The sequence below is a fragment of the Emydura macquarii genome, unplaced genomic scaffold (genome assembly GCF_026122565.2).
Source record: "Emydura macquarii macquarii isolate MOO-44397 ecotype Brisbane River unplaced genomic scaffold, CSIRO-AGI_Emac_v2 contig_3451, whole genome shotgun sequence".
Taxonomy (NCBI): Eukaryota; Metazoa; Chordata; order Testudines; family Chelidae; genus Emydura; species Emydura macquarii.
Window position 1 is genome coordinate 4108443 of NW_027133588.1, and position 21945 is coordinate 4130387.

General features: G+C 42.0%; 1 protein-coding gene across 5 annotated transcripts in view; it reads left to right on the forward strand.

Annotated features, from left to right (window-relative positions):
- DAPK2 (death associated protein kinase 2) overlaps positions 1-21945 on the forward strand; it is an 80915-nt gene that overhangs the window by 5905 nt on the left and 53065 nt on the right. For 4 of the 5 annotated variants that reach the window (XM_067534809.1, XM_067534808.1, XM_067534810.1 and 1 more), the window contains exon 2: positions 2921-3018. In XM_067534809.1, the coding sequence (XP_067390910.1) occupies positions 2942-3018 (77 nt within the window). In that variant the 5' untranslated portion in view covers positions 2921-2941. Of the gene's footprint in view, positions 1-2920; positions 3019-3128; positions 3436-21945 lie in introns of those variants that run through there. The other variant, XM_067534807.1, reaches the window with a different exon arrangement.

The window sequence follows — 21945 nt, forward strand, 5'->3', positions numbered from 1 at the left end:
GAAGTCCTTTTAGCTCATCTAGTCCACCTTTGTCAGCAGCACAGAATTGTTCCCTACGGTATATTTTTCTAGTGCATTATCCATTCTAGTTTTAAATATCTTAAATGTTGGGGTTTCTGTTGTTTCCCTTGGGTCGCTATTTGACAGTGTCACAGAACTCATCATTATTTAGGAAAGGGTCAAAGTAGGATTTAGGGGACAAATGAGCTACATTTCAGCATCTCAAACTTGGGAATCAAGGAAAGGCAATGAGCGTTCACTAAAGCATGAATGGATAACGGACATTTGGCATGGGAATATAACAGGGCAGTCATAATCAGTTGGAGTGCTTATAGTATACTATTGAAACAGAAAGCAGAGGAAAATGAATGATCACAAAATTCATCTGGATCTCAAAATGCTTAGAAAATAGAATTGCACAAAAGCATGCATAACAAAGATGTTAAATGTAGCGTCTGGTGACAGCTATTCGAAAGTATTAGATGGTTATGGAAGGACTGGAATAGCAGAGGAGGGCACCAGATCCTGGTTCTCTTCCTCCCTCTGCCATGATCAGCTGAGTTGGACTTTTAAAAAAGGGACTCCTAATCTTATTTCATCCCTTCATTTACTGATAAGGTTTTAGGAGAGTGCAAATGATAGTCATAGTTCACTTTTCAGGTTAAGGTTGATGCGACACTCGAACAGGAATCTTTCCTCTTGAGACTAGGGGCACTGAGAAGTCATTGTGGGCCTAATATATAAGCTTTGTTAAAACAGGCTTTTAGAAAGCTGGACATAGCGGTGGGGGGAGTGTTTCCATGATTTTCTTTCTTAGTTTAAATAGAAACAGTATATTTGTAAAGGAATCCTGTTAATCTGCAGTATTTGTTTCCCAAGTGTTTACTGACAATTTACCACCCCCACCCCCACTCCGAAATAAAGAGAGAGCAAGAGTAAATTAGCTACTCCGTGCAGTGGCAAAAGCAAACAAACAGCGTGAACTGTGGCAAGGCAGGTAGATTGGTACAACTCTTTCGTGCTATGATTTGAGCATGTGTTGGGAACATCGGGAGATCTTTTAAAAGAATATGAGTTTCAACTTGGCAGAGTCCTTTTCAATAGTTTTTCAGTATTTCAAAGCTATTAACACAATACCTAAAGGCATAACAAGTCTACTCATTAAATAGCCATGCCTGTTGCAGCATTTAGAGCAAACATTTTTACAGGATTAAAATAGGTTTTGATGTGCTTGTAAGATATGCTTCTAGCTCTCCAGTGTGCAAAAACATTGTATGGTAAAGGACACTCTTTAAATAGCTCATAAAAGTTGTAGAGATACAGAACTGGGCGCTCCTAATGTATTGCTTGCAACCTTTGGGGCTAATCCACATGGGCAAATGAGAATTGAATTGAGAGTTGTGGTAATGACAAGTGTGCCTGGAATACCTTTGACTCAAGGGTGTATTAGAGAGTCTGTTAGATAAGTTTGGGGTAGTTAAATTTTTACTGTAACATTACAAATATTTGTAAGGGATGTGCAAACATTCTTAAAAATATTGGACTGCATAGTGGCTGTAGCATGGGTCCATGACCTGAGTATAACTGTGCGATTCTGTCTACATAGGAAAGACCAAACCATATTGTAAGCTGCTCAGCATGCTCCCATGTTAAAATTTAGCAGTCTTTACTGTGGGAATGTGCCCTAAGGAACAGAGTCCATGATCTTGTCCTTCCCTTAGGGAAGTAGTAGGCTCCTAACCGAGTGGACAGGAATGAAAAGCAACACTGTGATCTAGTCGAGGGAGCAGCTTTTGGGGGGATATTTTAAAAAAATAGAATTCATAGGGCATCCTGACCAGGCTAAAATGGAATTCCCCACCACCGGAGCATCCCTGGGATTTGAACCCAATACCGCTAGCAGAAAAAGTAAGGACTGAACCCCTAGACCACTCAGCCGCTTACTTCACTTGCTTACCACCCTGTCACGGCCCTGTGATTTATAGTACCATAGCTTTCCATGGGCGAGACACCCTTCAAAGTCCTGCTCCTAAAATAACCAGAGGCAATCAGTACACAGCAGTGTGAGGCACTTCCGATCCTGGAACCCACCAGTGTTGGGTCCTGCCTCTGCAGATCTCTCAGACCCTGCTATCCGGGAAAGGAGCAGGCCTCGGCAATTAACCTGAATGTGTCTCACGGCTATCTAGAGCTATAGGTACATAACCACTGAGCTGCCCTTTGTTGCTTTTTCCCCGTTTGAAATTATTCATGTCTGAAAGGTGCTAGACTGAAGGCCCTGGAGACCAAATCCCTCTATTGATTACACAGCACTAGTGCATGCTCGCCCATGCTGTCCCACCAATGAGCTTCAACACTGACCAACTCAAGCAGGAAAAAGGAATTTCTGTCTCCCGGCTCATTCTGTCCTGAGCCTCTTTGATGAGACTGCCCATGTGGAGGCCATCAGTGCTCATTGCGAGGGTGGTTTTTCCCGTGATGTGGTTGCTTAGTGGGTCCCTGATCTAGCAAAGCAGTTCAGTGCGCGCTGAACTTTACGCATGTGACTAGTCCCATTTAAGTCCGGAGGCCTATATTCATACTTTAAGTTAAGCGTATGCTTAAGCACCTTGTTGAGTGAGGACCCATGAGCCTGATTCTGCATGGTGCTTAATGCTGCCGGAATCCATTAGTTGCAGAGGGCACTCAGCACCTCCCAGGATGAGGTCCTGGCAGCTGCACTGAGACCACCAAATTTATTTCACGTAAGTCCACAGAACAGCCATCAGCTGATGGTAATTTTGGCCACAATGAGCAGGAACAGGTTCACAATGATCACTTTGAAGTGTGTTTTTTAATGATTATTTGTTTAGCACGGTTGAGCTTGTTCTACTTTTAAACAGAAGAATACATTTACCATCTTTTTTATTTTGTGTTCCAGTCACATTATCTAGGTGCATCAATGAGGAGTCCAGGGATGGCTGTGTTCAAACAACAGAAGGTGGAAGACATTTATGAAATTGGGGAAGAGCTAGGAAGGTAAGTGCTTTCAGATGGCACCAACACACTTCAGAGGGTGGCAGATGCAGTGATATCTGCAGTATCTTGTAAAATTGAGTGAATTATTTTACTGGTGTTCTGTTTGGCAGGAACATCAGAATGTCCATACTGGGTCAGACCAGCGGTCCAGTTTCCTGTCTTTGAGAGTGGCCAGTGCCAGATGCTTCAGAGGGAATGAATAGAGCTGGCGAATTTTGAGTGATCCCCCTGCCATCCCTGTTTCTGGAAGTTGGAGGTTTAGGGACAGCCAGAGCATGGGGCTGCGTCCCTGACCATCTTGGCTAGCAGCCATTGTTGGACCTATCCTCTGTGAACTGATCTATTTCTTTTTTTAACCTAGTTATACTTTTAGCTTTCACAACATCCCATGGCAATGAGTTCCACAAGTTGACTGCGGTGTGTGAAGAAGTACTTCCTTATGTTTGTTTTAAACCTGCTGCCTATTAATTTAACCAGGTGACCCCTAGTTCTAGTGTTTTGTGAAGGGATAAATAACCCTTCCTTATTTTCTTTCTCCACATCATTCATGATTTTATAGACCTCAGTCATATCCCTCCTTAGTTGTCTCTTTTCTAAGCTGAACAGTTCCAATCCTTTTAATCTCTCCTCATATGGAAGCTGTTCCATATTCCTAATAATTTTCGTTGCCCTTCTCTGTATCTTTTCCAATTCTAATATATCATTTTTTGGGATGGGGTGACTAGAATTGTATGCAGTATTCAGGTGTGTGCGTACCATGGATTTATATAGTGGCATTATGATATTTTCTGTTTTATTATCTATCCTTTTCCTAATGGTTCCTAACATTCTGATAGCTGCACATTAAGCAGATATTTTCAGAGAACTATCCACAATGACTCCAAGATCTCTTTCTTGTGTGGTAACAGCTAATTTACACCCCATCATATTGTGTGTATAGTTGGGATTATTTTTTTTACCATTTGCAGTATTTTTCACTTATCAACATTGAATTTCATCTGCCATTTTCTTGCCGAGTTATCCAGTTTAGTGAGATTCCTTTGTAACTCTTTGCAGTCAACTTTGGATGTAACTATCTTGAGTAATTTTGTATTGTCTGCAAATGTTGCCACCTCTCTGTTCACCAACTTCACCGACTTTTCCAGATCGTTTATGAATATATTGAACAGCAGAGATCTCAGATAACTGGACTTACTCCCAATATATTACAGCAGAAACACATTCTTTAGCATAACATTTATTTTCACTCTTTAGAAGGTTTCTCTGTTCCAATCCCCCATTTACTTTCTAATATTTAAACCAACAGTATTGCAAAATCAACTTTTAAGATACAGTAGTTAGAACCTTCAGATCACTTGTAATCTTCAAAGGGCTTTACAGGTATTAACTACCAGTGAAGTATTTCTACCATTGAAATCAATATGCTTACCTGCTCTGCCGGATTTAGGGCCTGAACGAGGCAAGTCTTCTCCAACCAATTTGCTCTTTACAGTGAAAATTGTATGGAAGGACCGTTCCCACACAATGATCAAACTGCCAATAATATTTTAACATGCAGCTAAGTTATCACCAGGCACAGCCTGGCTTCCTGCTGGACATCAGGCAGTTGTCTCTGTTAAAAGGCTATGCATGTGCATAGTGTGTTTTTCAAAGGTCCATAAATTAGTCAGATTAAAACTCCTCACTAAGGGCTGTTTCCCTGCTATCACAGATCCACAGGATCAGTGCTATGGCCCCAGATTTGGAACAGTTAGTAGGAGGAACCCCTTCAGTGTGCCAGACTCACTAGGAATCTCACTCTTCCTCCAAGGTAAGCCACGTGGCTTCACCACCTCCTTAAACTGGACTTCTGGACCTGAAGCACTGGTGCTTCACATCGTGAGCTCCAGTCAGTGAGTCCAATTGAGACAGACCCATGATGGAGACTTGTATAGTTTTTAGGGATTGATGCACCTCTCCAAGTGTTTGCAGTGACAGTCACACAACATTATCAAAACAGTAGGGTTTATTAGTCACCTGGAACACAGCACAGGAAGTCCTTAGGCTAGCGTAGAGGAGTGAAGGTTAAAACATAGACCATCCTGGTCAGCCCAGAGCCCAGCCAAGCAGTAGTGAACTCCAGTGTGCAAGCTCCATCTCTCTTGTCCATCTGATTTCCTTTGTCAGATACCCAGGTTTGCCCCTATTGCTTCCCAGTGCCCATGCTCAATCCCCACCTCACACCACTCTAGTCCTTTGTTCTCCAGGTGGGGAAATGCTGCTCAGCTTCCCTGCTGAGAGGCAGGGATGTCCATACCTGTTTGAGTGGTTGCTTGCTAGGTGTCCATGTCCAGACAATACTATTGTATTCCCAAGAGCTCCACTGATATGGGGATTAAGGTCAAAACAGCTAGGCGACTCCCACACCGAGTCTATCTCCTGTCCTGCCCCAAGAGCAAACAGTGCTTTTCCCCCACATGGTAACAATGCAGCATATAGGGGAAACTGAGACACACACAGGCATCATAAAAATATTATTAAAAATTCCCATTTTGTCATATTTGCCAAATCTTAATCTTCACCCCCAGCTCTTCCATTGCTCTCATGCTCCGCTCTCTCAGAAATGCCCAAACATTCTTTAACAGATTACCTTTGGACAGAGACTGGGCCTGGGATATTTCACCTTGGAAGATGAAAATTTGACAACATTATGAGTGACTGAAAATGGTGTTTATGAGAGTGTGTGTTTATAATGAAAATGCATAGGTAACCTGAACTGTAGCCATTGGTAGCACTCTTGCTTTAATATTGTCTAGTTCTCTACTCAGTACAGAACTTTTTATTGTGTCTTTTATATAGTGTCACTTTATACTGTAGTATTATGTGCCGTAATTGTCACAACATTGTGCATAAAAATCTGCATGCCTTTTTGGGGTGTAGCAATCCCTTGAACTTTCACATAGTGGCACCATGGCTATCTGACAACCATATGCAGTACTTAGACTCTGAATCCAAAAACTTGGCCTTTTCCTAATGAGCTATAGGAACAGCTCCATTACATCAGCCAGAAGAAGGAACTCATGTATGTGAACAAGTACTCTCAGCATATCATAAGGAGATTTCATGCTCTGTCTCCTGAAAATGCACACTGCAAACTATTTTAGTTAACATTTTAGTACATTATTTACATCTGACTTCCAAGTGTTCTGAATGATCTCAATTAGTTGTCAGGTGAGGAATTCTTCTCTCTGTACAGATGAGAAATTTGAATCTATTTAGCTAGATTGCTACAAGCAAAACTTGTTCAGTGAAAGACTTTAAGGGATATGCAGACTCAGAGTCCTCTGCTTTTCTGTTACCAATTCAGACTTTGTAAGTAAACAATTTTAACTTGTAAACAGTTGTAGCAGGGGAGCTCCAAATTGGAATTGCTTGTTTATTCTTAACAATTTCAGGAGGCATTCTTGAAATTATAATGCATGTAATGTCACATTGACTTCCTATGCTAGCTTTATTTTCACTCTTTCAGATCTTGAGAGCTTCATAGACTTTTTGTTCCAGCTGTGCACTGAATCTGTAGTTTGAGCTGGTTTTCATGCCTCTATCTCTGAGTAGTAATTACAGAGTCTGTGACAAGTGATTACTTGCTTTATTGTAAGTAAAGTAGCATGCTAGACATGTTCCAGCACCTTTAAGAGAAGATTTTCTTCCAATGCTGGCTGACTGAGCTCTTTGCCAATAGCTGCTTTCCATTGTATCATTTTTGCAGCAGCTTTCAATGCTGGCAGATACAGGTGGATAAAAATATTCATTTACAGGGACAGTGACAAGGTAAGTAATTTACAAAACAAACAGGTTTATATTTAAAGTAATCTCCATGCTTTGGCGGTTGTTGACCTCCTAACAGTGGCTCCTTGACTCTACTATTTATTTCTTCAGAACAAAAATCTTCATTATGATAGAGTTAAGATTGTTCCATTTCAGATTCAAGTAGCACATTCAGTAAAAATCCAGGATGGAGGTTGCCAGTAAAGTAAACACAAATTTATTTATTTATTTATTTATGTGCACTTCCATTTAAAAAAGAGAGCTTCTGTCCTTTGCTCTCGACACTCCTCTGCAAGCCTTAAATATGCAGCAGTGATATGGACCCCTCCCTACTGTCATCAGTCAGCACATTCACAGCAACTGGCCATAACCCCACAGCAGAGGATGTTCGTGTCCACAGCAACCTCACCTTGCATAACTTTCTGCCTGAATACGCTCACTGATTCCACAGCAAAATCCCTTTCAGCTCTAACGTGGGACCGTTCACAACGTACAAATCACAACAGCGCCAGTGGGAGAACTGCTGCCTCGTTTGCTGGGGCAGCAGATACAGTAATATCAGATGGAGCCCTTCATGCACTAGTGCTGTAGCAGTAAAGGCTCTGAGCTTCCTGCACCTCCAGTTCCATAGCGTGTCCCAGTCTCCCCAGCTCCTGTGCACCGAACCTCACCCTCCCTTTTCCTTAGCCTCTTGCACATCCCTGTGAAAGCTGCCACACCCGCTTCACTTCCCTGCTGCCCAACTTGTCTCCCTAGGGCAACATGCAGAGCACAGCTGGCCTGGCCTGGCGGGCAGTGCTTGATAGTTACATCAGCTACGCTTGGCAAAGCTCGAATAGGTTATGCCGAATAAGGGGAATAATTTATTATATAAATACTTCCAAAGAGGCTGCCTTCAATATGTTATCAGAGTGTGCATGTGAAGACTGGAGTTTGTGGTGATTGTGGCTCTTTAGCTAAAAGGGATCCTAAAAAAGTGAGAGTCTCAGGACCAAATTTTAGGAAGGGCTGGTCTTTAAATGTTTCTTCTTTCAAAATGATTATATGGGGTTTTGTGGGGGGCCTTGATGAGGAATTTGTAGAAAATTCAGTTGTTCTAGGAAGAATTAGTGTGTATAAAATGAAAACTAAATTAAGTGACGTTCTTAGAGTAAACTGCAATACATTTTCAACTCTAGAGTCACTATCACTTCCATTGCCTCCATATCTCAATAAAAGCAGTATTATGAGTGCTGCTTAGTGGAGATGCATTGCAGTTTAACGCTAGAATTCTGAATCTACAGAGATGTTTTGGGACTTCAGTTCTAAGCTTTGAAGCTGTCAGTATATTATTATCTGAACTTGTCTGTCTGCCAGCGAAAGCAACTGATGAGTTAAATCTACAATGTCATATTTTAAAATATATATGTAAATATATTTTAAATATATATATTAAATCTCTGTGTGTGTATGTATATGTGTGTATATATATATACACACACAGACACATACAGATTTAGCTTTATGCCACATAGATGTAAATTTACTACATATTACTACATATTGCTTATTCTAGAGCTTAGAGAATGTGACTTTTAGTGCATCCTCAGGTATCTGTATTTTTGCCTGTGTAGAACATACTGCAGAGTTGAGAGTAAGCATTTTGAGTCCTCAGTTCCAAGATTCAGTTGATGCTTGGAGTCAGATGCAAAGCCAAGCCTGCGTTTCTATTTTGAGCTCTGAAGATGAAGCTAGAAATAGCAGTTAATTGAGATGCTCTGTGTCCTTTCAATCCTGGAATCAGAGTATCAACACTAGGATTCATTTCAGGTATTCTTGCAGTTATGCATTTGAAAGGATTGCAGATCTTCAGAGCCAGTTGCAGGACAGAGTAGCTACATTCTGGCTATGAGACACTTACAAGTGAGGCTGTAGTTTGGTCAGAAGAAAGCAGTGCCTACAATATAAGAATATAACTTTTAACCAGCCCTCCCAATCATCTAACACTCAGCCCTACTCTGGCTCGTGGACTTGTACCTACGTGCCAGGTAAACTCAGTTGTAATGCAAGAGAAACTGCAAACTTTATAAGAGCAGTGGCAATGCACAGTCATCTGTCTGAGATTGCAGTACTGAGCCCCTCAGATGTAGCAGTAATCTTCCAAAACGTGCTATCAAGATTCAAAGCTCTTGGCAACTATTCTCCATCAATATAAACACGGGGATGACAAAAACTGTGACATGGAAACAGGATATGTATCCACTGCAACATTATCAAGGTACACTGAGGCTTGACCTAAACTGATGCAGCTGATGATGTAGTCTCTTTCCTGCACACAGGTGATGGAGTAGAACACTGCATGTGCATGTAGACTGCCCATACTCTCTTGTTTTACAAATCTAGTGTAAGTAAATCTTCAGAGCTTTAAGGGGATTGCATTACGCTCTCACGTGGAGGAAAAGGGGAATCCGCCTATGCTAGATATGGAGACAGGTATGATTCCATGTATCAGTGATCCTGTCTATAATCCTCAGGAGGTGCAGACATGGGAAACAAAGTTAAAACTTTGCAGTAGCTGCTTCATGAATCCCCTTCCCCTTCTAGCATATAAAAAACAGTTGAGAGTAATTAAAATAGGAGATAAATGTACTGGCTACCCAAACAACTCCAGCCAAATCATGCTGCTGCTGCCTCCTCATCTGGAAAGAGCCACAGCTTCGTCTCCAAATGGGCGGTCAGAAAAATCTGCTGGTGGGAGATCGCTAGAACTATATTTTTCCTGGGCTAAATATTGCCACTTGTCATATTTCCCCCTCCATTTTCAGAAGGACAAAACAAATCTTTTTGGAGAGATTGGTGCTTGGGTCTGATGTTTGCCTCAAATACTCTTGCTTGTTTAGCTGATTTACTGCTCCGAGGAGCTCGGCTGGCCAAGATGCAGAAGGAGGGGACATGACGCTCTTGCTTGCTATCCTGCAGCACTGTAGTCCTGCTAGTCTTTCTGATGAGCAGATTTGAAATGGGCTTTGTGCCACTGTTGTTATTACTGAGGGCAAGAAAGAAGGACCAGACTTTTATACGGATAATAAAAATAGCCTCTGTTCCTCTAGCTAGGGTAGAACTGTATGAGAGCTAATTAACTGTCATATTTCAGGGCATAAGGTAACAATTGCCAGGGTAAGGAACAGCTGTTCCCCATCTTGCGCTACCCCAAAGGTACCCAGCCACATAATTGTCTGTTGTGGGGGTTTGACACATTCCTCTAAAGCATCGGGGCTAGCCTTTCTTGGAGACAGGAAACCAGCCTACAGGAGCCAGTGGTCTGAGCTGCTATGGCAGTTCCATGTCCCCATGTGTCTACAAGGATATTTTCCAGAGAATGGAAATTCCAAAGGGTATTTTCTGCAAAATGTTTTTAGAATTAATTTCCTGAAGCACACTCAAGGATGTAAAAAAGGTTCTTTGACTTCTGAATGTCACTGTTATTCAGGTAATGTCAAATTGTGTGGCCCTTTTGGTTATTCACTTAATACAGTCCACTGCAGAGTGTCTCTAAGCATTTCCTGTCCTTTTTTTTTTTTTTTTTTGGTTTTTTTTGTTTCCTACTGTAAAACCTTGTACAGATGTGCTTGCAGTGGAATGACAGATCGTTCTAACCACATAGAGCCCACATAAATGAGACAGGGCTTGACAGACTCTTCTGTCTGAAGCAGTGTGGGCCTAGTTTTTAAATTATATTGTTAACACTGTGCAGTATCAAAGGATGCATAAAGACTGGTATAATAGCATCTCCAGTACAGCCTTCTAGGGTGGTTCACAGTATTTATTCATTGAATGCAAGGCCAGAAGGGACCATTATGATCGCCTAGTCTGACCTCCTGCATAGCACAGGCTGGAGAATTTCATCCAGTGATCCTTGCGTCATGCTCATATTTTTTGGTTGAACTAGAGCACATTTTTTTAGAAAAAGATGTCCAATTTTGATTTAAAGGCTTTTAGTGATGGAGAATCTACCACATTTCTTGGTAAAATCCTTCCAACAATTTTACTTACACACACACACACACAAGTTTTATATTCAGGTAATCCACAAATCTTAATAATTCATTGCTAGTAAATTAACAACAGTTTATATTAGATACATAGTTAACATATATCCAGAGCATCTTAATTCCGATCAGTCTATCAGACTAACCTGAAACCAGCAGCCTTCTCCCACTGTCAGCTCCCACAGACTGAAGATCCTATTCATCCCCCTAAAACTATAGTAACACCACAACGCACAGTCTCTCTCTCTCTCTCTCTCTCTCATGTCCCCCCTACTTTGTAATAGACATGAAAAGTTGAGGTATTAAATGCTCCAGACCTGCAGTCTTACTGTCTCCAAAGCAGAAATAACTAAAAGAAGTTTGCATGGAGGCAAAAGGAGTAGCTATGTTAAGTGTTTTGTGTTTTAATTTTAAAGACTGTCTCTCTCTTTCCAGTTTGTGTGGCTTTTTACTGTTTAAATAACAACAACAACAATCAATGGAAGGGTGCATCTGATAGAGTCATTGGACTGTCCCTTAAATGTGTCATAGTCTCATCCACAGGCCGATGCTGTCATTTGTGCCTTCCTGACTATATTGTTCCACCTTGTATATTTCACATACCGAGCTGTCTGAGTTGCTGAGTGCAGGAAATGTGACAGGGCTCACAGGGAAGCTTTGCATGAAGACTTACTCCTAAGACAACACGTCAACCACAGAGTGCTACAGGCATGGCAGAAGTAGGAACTTCAGGCACTGTTCTGTGGTGCCTGCCATGGGTCAGATCCCTGGGACAGTATCTTGCTCTTCCATGCAGGGGCCCAGGTTATCCTTACCATGGGAGGCAATTCTGGTGGAAGAAATCTCTGCAGATCCCTTCTCCTTTTCCTACCTCCTGGTCCTGTCATGGTCGTGGGGCAACAACTTCCTCCTCTCAATCTGATAGCTCTCTGAAAGACCCTGTGCCTCCGACAGCCTGTCGCTCTTGGCTTCAACCCTCCCAGTTCCCTGGCCATAGCAGCCCCCAGGAGCTGTAAAAATGATATTCGTACAGCCCCAAGTGATATGTGACAGGCAAGTCTATGGGACGGGGGGGTGGGGGGGAGAAATAACGTGCATCCATCCCGGCCTCCTCTGCCTTCAGCCCCTCATCCTGCATGGGCCTGGAGACGGCAGTGAGGTAGGAGATGGCTGAGCAGCCTTTGGTGCAGGAAGGAGGAGATCCATGCATGGAGGGTCCCATCCTTGCATAGATCTAGGGGGCAGGAGCTAAGCTGGTGTCAGAAGGGGACCAATACCAGGAGTTGCTCAGTATGTGTGAGAAACAAGGAATGCTTCTGCCAACTTAGGGCTAGTAAACACTTGGTCGTGTCTGAAATCCTCTTGGCCATAGGAATGAGCAGGAAACCCACAGGAAACTCTTTGCCAGGGGATGTTGTGAAGGCTAAGACTATAACAGTGTTCAAAAAAGAGCTAGATAAATTTATGGAGGGTAGGTCCATCAATGGCTATTAGCCAGGATGGGCAGGGATGCAAAACCATGCTCGGAAGTGTCCCTAGCCTCTGTTTGCCAGAACCTGGGAGTGGATGTCAGGGAATGGATCACTTGATGATTGCCTGTTCCATTCATTGCTTCTGAAGTATCTGGCAGTGGCCAGAGCACTGGGCTAGATGAACCATTGGTCTGACCCAGTATGGTCGTTCTTATGTTCTTAAACACCTGGCTGTTTGATGGGGCTGCTGATACAGGACTCTGACCTACGAAGGGGCGGATCAGTGTGCCTCTACGGTATAGGTTACATTTTGCTGACTGGAAAAGCATATACAGCCTGCTGAAGGCATTCAAATCGTAGTGGTGACACAGCCATCTTGTACCACAGACTGCTCAGAGAGACCGGCAACAGGTTAGTCAGAGCAATGCTCACTTGTTACAAAAGATGTGCTGAATCCAAGTGGGTCTTTCCTGCATTATCACCAGTCAGTTCTGTGCTTAGACTGCAGACCTTAGAGGGATCAAGTTTGGCTGCAGAGGCGTGACATTCCTCTGCCTTTTTAGGAGGTTTCAAACAGGCTTGGAGAAGAGTGACTTTCGGCTGAAACCCTCACTTCCTGCATATTTGCTAGGATCCTCTTTTTATTTATTTTTTCTTGTGTTTTTGCATGTTGCATCTGGTTCATTTCTTACTCGGACAATCACATTTCCGTCCTGGTATTTCTGTTCAGAGCTTGGTGCATGGACCGTTTGTGTATCTTCAAGACCTCTTATTTTCAGTGGGGCTCTGTTTAAGGGTGTAGTGGAAGGGTCAGTGTGTGCTCCCTTGTCTTTTGCCCACTTCTGGGCAGTCCTGAATGAGGAGGGAAATGAGACAAAGGATAGATTGCAACATCCAATTCTCCAAATGTCTGAACAACAAAGGAGTTTGATACGGTACAGGGCTCCCCAAAATCAGTCATAATTAGCTAATGAGTTGGGCTGTTCACTCCTCAAAGTAAAGCCCCCAATATACTGTACTCAAAGTACAGTATCCATGCTTTTAAAATTACAACCACTCTCTGTTGCCTTCTTATCTTGCATTTTATTCTCTGCAGATTTAAGGCAGGGTTGCTTGATGTCTCAGTTCCCCATCTGTAAAATGAGGATACCAGTATTTCCTTTGCCACACCTCATGCATGTCTTGTCTATCGAGATTACAAGCTCTTCAAGGCAAGAATTGTCTCTTACTATACTAATATATAGAGTCCTGCAAATCCACAGATATCTGCTTTATATCCGCGGCCCATTTTTTGCAGATGGTAGATTGGATATGGATCTCAAAGGCAGGGAAGCAGCTGTCTGCAACTCATAGCCTTTGAGGCTGCTTCCCTGCCTTTGAGATCCAGGAGTGGGGGTTGGCTACGTATCAGCTGTTTGGTGCCCCTTCCCGGGACACTGATCAGCTGTTCGGTGCCCTCCCTATGGGACACCGGTGAACTGTTCTGTGAGGCCCTGCCAATCAGCAATTCAGCAGCTGCCTGGAGGGGCTGGCCCCCAAACAGCTGATGAGTAGGGGTGGTGGAGCTGGTCTCCAAACAGCTGATTGGGGGGCCCAGAGCTGCGGGTGCAGATGCCATAATAGAAGAGAGAGACTCTGGGTAGCGGGTCAGATGTAAATTGATTCTCATGGCTGCAGATCAGATATGGATCCTCATTTTTGTATCTGCGCAGGGCTCTACTGGTACACACATACCTAGCGTCCTAGGACTCTCATCTTTAGGTGTTGCCATAATAAAAATGATTAATAATAAGGAAAAGAATAAGATTCAAGTGAATGTCCGTATCTTTAGTGCTGTGGGAATGTACTGCTTTCCTGTCAGTGAAAAGAAAAAGGAAACCCTCTATCAGCCTCCTGCTACTCTGATGAACTAAGTAAAAGGTCATTCAGGGTGAACTAACAGTGGCTATTCCTCCTGCTTCACTAGACCAACATACTTGGCTTTATTTTAAAGCCCTGAGACAAAGTGCTTAATCTTGTTCTTGGTTTATGCAATCACTTATTGTTCGATATCTTGAAAAACTGGCTACATCACCACATGCTCCGTCGCTGATTTTGCAAGGTCCGATCAGTGCATGAGCTAGATTTTGTTGTTCTTTTCCCTGTGGTGTCCAGCTAGGAACCGTCATTTCATTGCACTGTTGGCAACATTTTGGTTTTGTTTTTGTTTCTGCACTGTGAGGTTTTTGATGGGAGATGAAATGTTCTTGTGGTTTTTTTAAGTGTTGAGAACTAGATGACTCTCTCCACACATCTAAGGTGGTAATGGAATTATTTTGTTTCATTTTAATGGAGATATTTAATTTCTATGCACAGTTACAGTTTCTGTGGAGAACAGTCAAGGGTCATTGTGGTTGAGCAAAGTTCCAAGGAAGAATAGAACAGGAGTGTGCTCTGAAAATACACCAATAATTACTATTGGTATTTATTTTGGCCAAGGTTGATTCCTTCCATGCTCTACGTGCCTAGGGTAGGATCAACCTGGATGACTTGTTACAACTTGTTACAACTGAAATGTTAATTGCTCTGAGAGGCCCAATCCCTCAGGTTGCTGAGTACTCCCCGTGAAATGTGGATCACTCTCAATTCCCATTGACTTCAATGGACTTTATCTTGCAAGGTGCTGAATTTTCAACTCCCACTGACTTAGTGCCCTTTACACTGGAATTCACTACTGATTGAATAGACTTAAAATGAAATCAAATTCAGTGTTTTACTATCAGCAATAAAACCTTGAAGCCTGGCATGTAATCTGTTTTAGTAACAGGGCTAGTAAATATTTACTTAGTGTAGTGAAACTGAAAAGCAGAGATAACTGGGATATTCTACACATGGGAGGAGCTCGCCAACCCTGATAAGAAAAGATGTCATAGTTTAAACACGTGTTATGCACAGATGCTCCCCAGCAAACAGAGGGATGTGATTACAGCTAAGAAATTGCCAGTAATGCACCTTCGGGTCAGGGTTTTTATTTTTTTCTAGCTGCAGAAATGCTTCAAAGCAATATTTAATTCTTTGAACACTTGTCTTTTCTGGATGGCCAGCCAAATAAATACTCAGAAAGAGAGTGAGTGTGTTTGTGTGTGTGTATACACGTACATATATGTATGACAAATATATTGTGTGTGTGTGTGTATATATATATATTCTGGAGAGGCTAAGATTGCAGCAAGCTTCCATTGTAACATCTTATTTTAGCCCACTATAACTTTGACCTGGAAAATTGGTTTGGCCTGAAAATAGTCAGATTTACTCTGAAGGCAAAGGAGAATGTTTCTGCAAAGTCTGAAGAGAATTCAGCAAGCTGGTTTTGAGTTACAGGTCAATAATATTTTTTCTGATTTTAAATTTTCACTGAAGTCTGTTTCTTTGTTTCCCTCCAACTGAAAAAATGTCTACCACTTCAAACTTTCCATATACTTACAACTCCTTGAAATCTCATGCAGTGATTATATTTGAATAAAATAGGTTGTGCTTGTGTGTTAATAGCCTTGCTCCCAATTGGACTCTCATTGGGATCAATGGATTTTTCTTTTTCTTTACTAATGGCTTCACTGGGAACAAGATAGGGTGCTATGTGTGAGAGAGCATGCTTCTCTCCGTTGATAGCTCTCAACTACAGCACTGCAAGCAACGTAACTGAAATATTCCTTTAGCTAACATGGTAGAGACCAGTGTGTTTGGAGCAATAGGACCAGGTTCTAGTTCCACTCTATAGGTGTAGGTGGTTTAGCATGGGAAAAGCAATAGCCTACCCATGGCTCATGCGAAAACCAAAGTTCCATTATAAGACTGATTTGATCAGGGGTCAAATGGGTATGCCTGCCTGTAACTCCTCCTGCTGGTCACGCGTAGCTCAGCTGAGGTCTTTCTCAGTTTCCTTGTCACTTAGGTTCTTTTAAAGTCAACACAGTCCAGATATTCAAAACATTTCTCTTTGGGGTCCAATTAAGCCCTGCACTAAGTTTTTTCAAAATAGAACATAGACTTACAAAGTCTTCATTCCAGTTTCAGCTTGGCCCAGCCCTTCCCCCCAAGGGTCTATCCTCCCTTTAAATTAATTTTTTCCACCCCAGTCCCAAGCTGGGCACAACCTCCTCTCTCGGAGGGTCTCTTTTCTTTTCTTTTCTTCTCTCCCACCCTCTCTTGCCTGGAGTTTGGCCTTCTCCATTGGCCTCCCTGGCTGCTGTCTTTGCCCTGTTAACGCAGGGCCCTGCAGGTGCCTTCTTATTCCCTGAAGACACCTGCCAAACCCACTGCAGCTGTGTCCTCCTTTATCAGGCCCAGGTGCCTTCCCTTAAGCCCAGCTAGGCACTGGACCCTGTTCCCTCTTAAAAGGGCCAATCACCCTGTGACATTTAAGAAGAAAACAGATCCTTATACTTTCAAAATTTCTCCTTAAGAAAAATAGAACTCCTCCTAACTTTAGATATTATTTAAGATTAGTTCTCGTTGGCAACTAGAACATTTTCTCAAAAGTTCGATTACATTAAGTACTTTTTGAGGTTGAAAGATTTTTAAATGGCTCCTTTTTCAATGTTTTGCTAGGGGATTTATGTTTTGTTTTGCCAAAAAAATTGCGAGGTAGGCAGATTTTAGTACTTATTCATGAAAGAGGCAGGACTGATAATTTTTCAAAAAATATATATGATTTTCCATCTGCTGAATGAAAAAAAAAATGTTTCAGAAGAATATTTGTGATCTCTCAGAGAGGTTTTCTTCTAGAATATCTCTTTGATTTTAAAAGATAACTGCACAGTAGACATATTTTTGTGTTGGGTGCAAAGTAAGTAGAAAATGAGATGTTTACCGGTTTTTAATATGCTACAGAACTGAAAAAAGTGAGTACTAATTATTTTGTTCTAATTTCTTCTAAATTAAGCTATTGTAAAGTGTTCAGTCTTAACATTTCCCACAATTTAAAAATAATCACGTTTTTAAAAAGTCCAGTAATATAAGTACTGCTTAAATAGGCATAAATTGTGCCACCCTCTCCCAAGAAAATTTATTCAGCAAAGACCTTCATGCTTCTTTAGTTTTTGTTTAGGAATTCATCAAGACAGTGTTATAGTTGAGAGTACAGTTTGTGAATTTAAGGGTAAAAAGCATTTTAGGGATGTTGTAATTATCTCAAAGCCAAGCGATACAAACCCAAGAAATTTAGAGTTGAGGTTACATTTAAAAGAAATCCAGACATATTAAGGTAAGAAATTCACAATTAAGGTACCCAAACACCTTTAACTCAGCACTTAAATCCAATCAGTATTCAGATTGAGTGCTTACATTTGGGGAGGTTATGCAGTATTTTTCATACAAAGCACAGACATTGATTCCCTGCTTTAAATGCACAATGGAACTCTATCTTAACTATTGAGTTGTGGTGCTGGTGGCCTGTGATATATAGGAGGACAGACTAGATGAGATAGTGGTCTCTTCTGGTCTTACCCTCTCTGGGTATGTTTACACTGCACACATAGCCTGGGTCTGTTGGACTGGGGCTTGTGGACTTACTGTTATCAAGACCATGCTTGAATGTCTGCTCTATGCTGTAAACCTAAGTTTACAATTGCTGGAGTCAGGTCTCACAGCCATGTTATTGCATCCATACGGCACTATGCAGACCTTCTGACTTGGTCTGCAGCTTGACCTGTGTCCACACTGCAAAATGACAGGGCTTGGAGCCAGTCACAGCGGGACTCTGGCTCTGACCCAATCCCCTGGTAGGGTCCTAGGACCTGGGATGTAATTGCATGCTGACTTGAGACTGATTTGAGCATAGACGGAAAGGGGGCTTGGGATCAAACCTGAGTCAGAGCCTAGGCTTAATGTGCAGTGTGGACCCATTCTTGTTGTGACCAGCACCTCTCTAAATTTTGCTACTAAATCCAGAAAAATATTGTGTGTTTGTGAAAGGAACCTGCAGGTGTGGATTGAACTTAGTTCTGGAGCATTTCTAACACTTGGATCTTTACCCCCCTATATGTTGTTGTAATCAGGAATCTACAACATTCGTTCTTTCTGGATTTTCATTCATTCACTCTTGATTCTAACAAACTCAGTGTGAGCTCTGGGCTTTGAAAGCATTTTCACTGATTTTTCCCAGCTAATTTTCAGTGTCTCCTTTTAATATCTTGCAAAATCTGATTTGCTGTGACAAGAAAAGAATTGAGAAAATTGTGTGAAGAATTGGCTCTTGTTTAGTGCTTAAAAACAAAGTCATACACTGAGGCTAAACATATCAGCTCTATCCATGCTGGTCATTGAAAACAAAAGTATGATCATATCCTAGAGACCATTGCTGAATAAGTAGTCATGAAGAAAGCCCAAATTCCACTATACAAGTGAAACATTCATGTTACCACTGAAAATTAAACAGGCCTAATTCTAACCTCTCTTCTCTCTCTCCCTGCAAAGCTATTCATTTAAGCTCACGGTTCTTGGGAACAGAAGCCACTGGGGAAATATATACGATAGCGTGTTCCTTCCAGGCTGTTTGAAATAATGAAATACTGATAATGGAGAAAATCAAAATAGTGCAGCCTGTTGAATAGGTAGTGTTAAAAGCAGTGGACAGATTATTAGTGTGTCTAGCAAATTTGGGTTTGTAGATACCCATCTTTGATATTCAAGGATTGATCTGCTTTGGGAAATGTCTATTATTCATTATCACTATCCCTTATCAATACATTTGAGACCAGGCAAGAGCTTGATATAACTGCCAAGACTTGCAACCGAGGAAGACTCAGGGAACATTTTAGAGGGAAGAGAAGTTTAAAAGAATTCAAATAACTAGAGTAGCCCCTCGGCTTGAAGTTGTTGCTTGGAGTAACTGGAGTGTGGTTAGGGAGAGATCAGTAGACTGTTCCTGATGCAACTGAAAGCCGTCCCTTCCTCTTGCAGATGTATGGGGAACAAGCTACCACTCTACCCGTGGATTTTACAGGAGGTGTTTTTGGAATAACTGTTTGCCATATTCTTGCATCGAGGAATCCCCTGGCATAGGATTGCCTATACTGGCACATACACAGTGCATGTGCCTTTTTAAAGGCGTTCACAGCAATTAATTAATTAAAGGATGCATCATGGAGCTCTCCACTCTGTTCATTCAGGGCTACCTTTCTCTTTTCACAGTTTTTTCTATGCCTGTCAGTACTCTGCCACTGGAAGACAGGCGACTTGCAATGAGGATTCAGAGTTGCTCTGTAATTGGGTGCTAAGGAATGTGTCAGTTGTTCCCCACCACAGAATCTGCTACTATCAGGAAATTAACTCAGGATGGGATCTTCAGACCAATACTATGTGCTCAGAACAGTTGTAATGAGACATTTAGCCCACCCCTTTCCCCCCTAAGATTCCTTCGCTCTTCATTGGAGCGGCAGAGGAAATAAACTGCAGAGGCATTGTGCTGTCCTGCTGCCTAAAGTGGGTTCTCATCAGCTACTTGTAATATAGAGATTTTAAATGAGAAACTAGGAAGTTACACTGAAAAATAGAAATATCCCTGACAAACAGAGAAATTGGAGGCTTAAAGAAACTTGCTCGCGATAAACCTTGTGGATTTTTCTAAAGGCTTGACTTGTTTGCTATTTTTTTTTTTTTTTTTTTTTTTGAAAAAATGTCTCCTGTCCTTTCACTCCTACCTGAGGCAACTCTTGCCCATCTGAACCAAGGGTTGTTGATAGTTGAATGTCACTGCATAGCAAAACACTGTTTCTATCTTTCCAGCTATAGGGTGTATTCTATAAGTGATGCAGCCTGTACGTGAGATGCAGTTTTTGACCTTTCAGCTGAAGGCACAGAAAGATTATACTAAAGCACTACACAAATATTATATATACACTGACATTGCTCAGTCTAGCAGCATGGAGAGATTACCCCTATCAATCCATCCATTACTTCTAAAAGTGAGTCAGCTTTGACCTTCCAAAGTTCTCTGGACTCTATTAGTTGTCATTCTAGTTGTTGACATTCTGCCTAATCACTTACTGAGATAAGTGAAAAATATTTTAGTATGCATGTTTTATTTTTGTGCTTGAGATTATGTAAAATACCTCTCAGACTATCAGGAAATTGGCAGAATTACCGGGCTAGAGCATATAACTGCACCCTGTGATCTGCTCCCGCAACTTCAGGAGTTGAGAAGGGCCACATCTACTTGGTCATTACCTGCTTGGGAGACTTCCAAGAAGTACCTAGCTACTACAGAGAGTGCTACTGGGGATTTGGTAGATGGCACTGTTCCATCTGAGTCGCTATTCAGGCGGCGCCCCAGTGCAGTGTTTGGGGCGTTGTGTAGCTGGAGGTGCTGAAAAGCCAGTATCCTGACCATGTAACCCATAGCAGTTAATAACCCATAGCATTGCTCACAAGGGTTGGAGGTATTAGCTCCAGTGTCCTGATTGAAATTACAAATGGGTATGGCTATGATTTTTGCATGGACATTTTTAGTACATTTCATGGCAGAGGTGTGAAAAAAGTGGTGAGTCCCAGAAAGTTAACCAAAGAATGTAAGTTTTGCTACATCAGCATGCATAAGAACACATCTAAACAACTGAACCACTCTCACACCGCAGTGGCAGCATGGCTTCTCTCTGATGGGGCTGGGCCTGGCACCCTGCCCCGGGTGTGGGACCTAGCACACAGGCTCACAGCACCATTCAGGTTTGGCCCAGCAGCCTTGACCTCCCCACAGTCAAGGGGCCACTGAGTCAAATCTGAGTGGCACTGCTACCCCGCAAGCCAGATTGCCATGCCACTCAATTTGGGGGCCCTATCAAACAGGGGCACAAAGTAAACTGCCCCTTTTGCCCCTCCCCAGGTGATCCTACCTCCCAGTTGGTGCCCCTGCTAGTGATATGCACCATTGATAACATGCACATGGCTGCAGGTGCCACTGCACGCATACACAGCTAAACAATTTACCAGTACCAATTTGTATTGACCTCAGTGCATGACGTGGGCTGCATTTTTGAAAGGAAGTAAAGGGAGCACCTAGTCAAATGGGTTTTACAGCCATTTCCAAGACTTCATGGACTTTATTCACATTCATGATTTCCGTGACCTTCTTGACAAAATTGTATCCCTACAAATGGATAATTTACATTCTGCCTGTTCAGCTTGCTTCAGTGCTTCTCTTACAAAGGTGCTGTTCTTCCACAACAGTAGCTGCATTTCAGTGATGGGCCAAGCGATCCCTTTTTTGCACAGACTGAATTGTACAGGTCTTTGGATGATAGGTGTTATAGAAATGGTAGTCAGTATTATCAGACAGAGTTCATTGGATGGCAGCAGGAATTTCCAATAATTTATATTAAATCTTAATCTAAGATTAGATAACTTGAAATTTCATCCTAAAGTGAATTAATGAAAGTGAAAATATGACTTGTCAGTGAACATGCCATGCAATACTTGGAACTGACTGGCATCTGACATTTTTGCTCTTTCTACACAAAAGAATGTGTCTTTAACAGAATTTAAAAAACAGTTCATTTTTAGAAGAGTACTGGGGCAATCCAGGGTGCAGCGACATAGCTTAATGTCACCTTAACTTGTTTGGCTGGAAGTATTCTGAATGCCTCGTG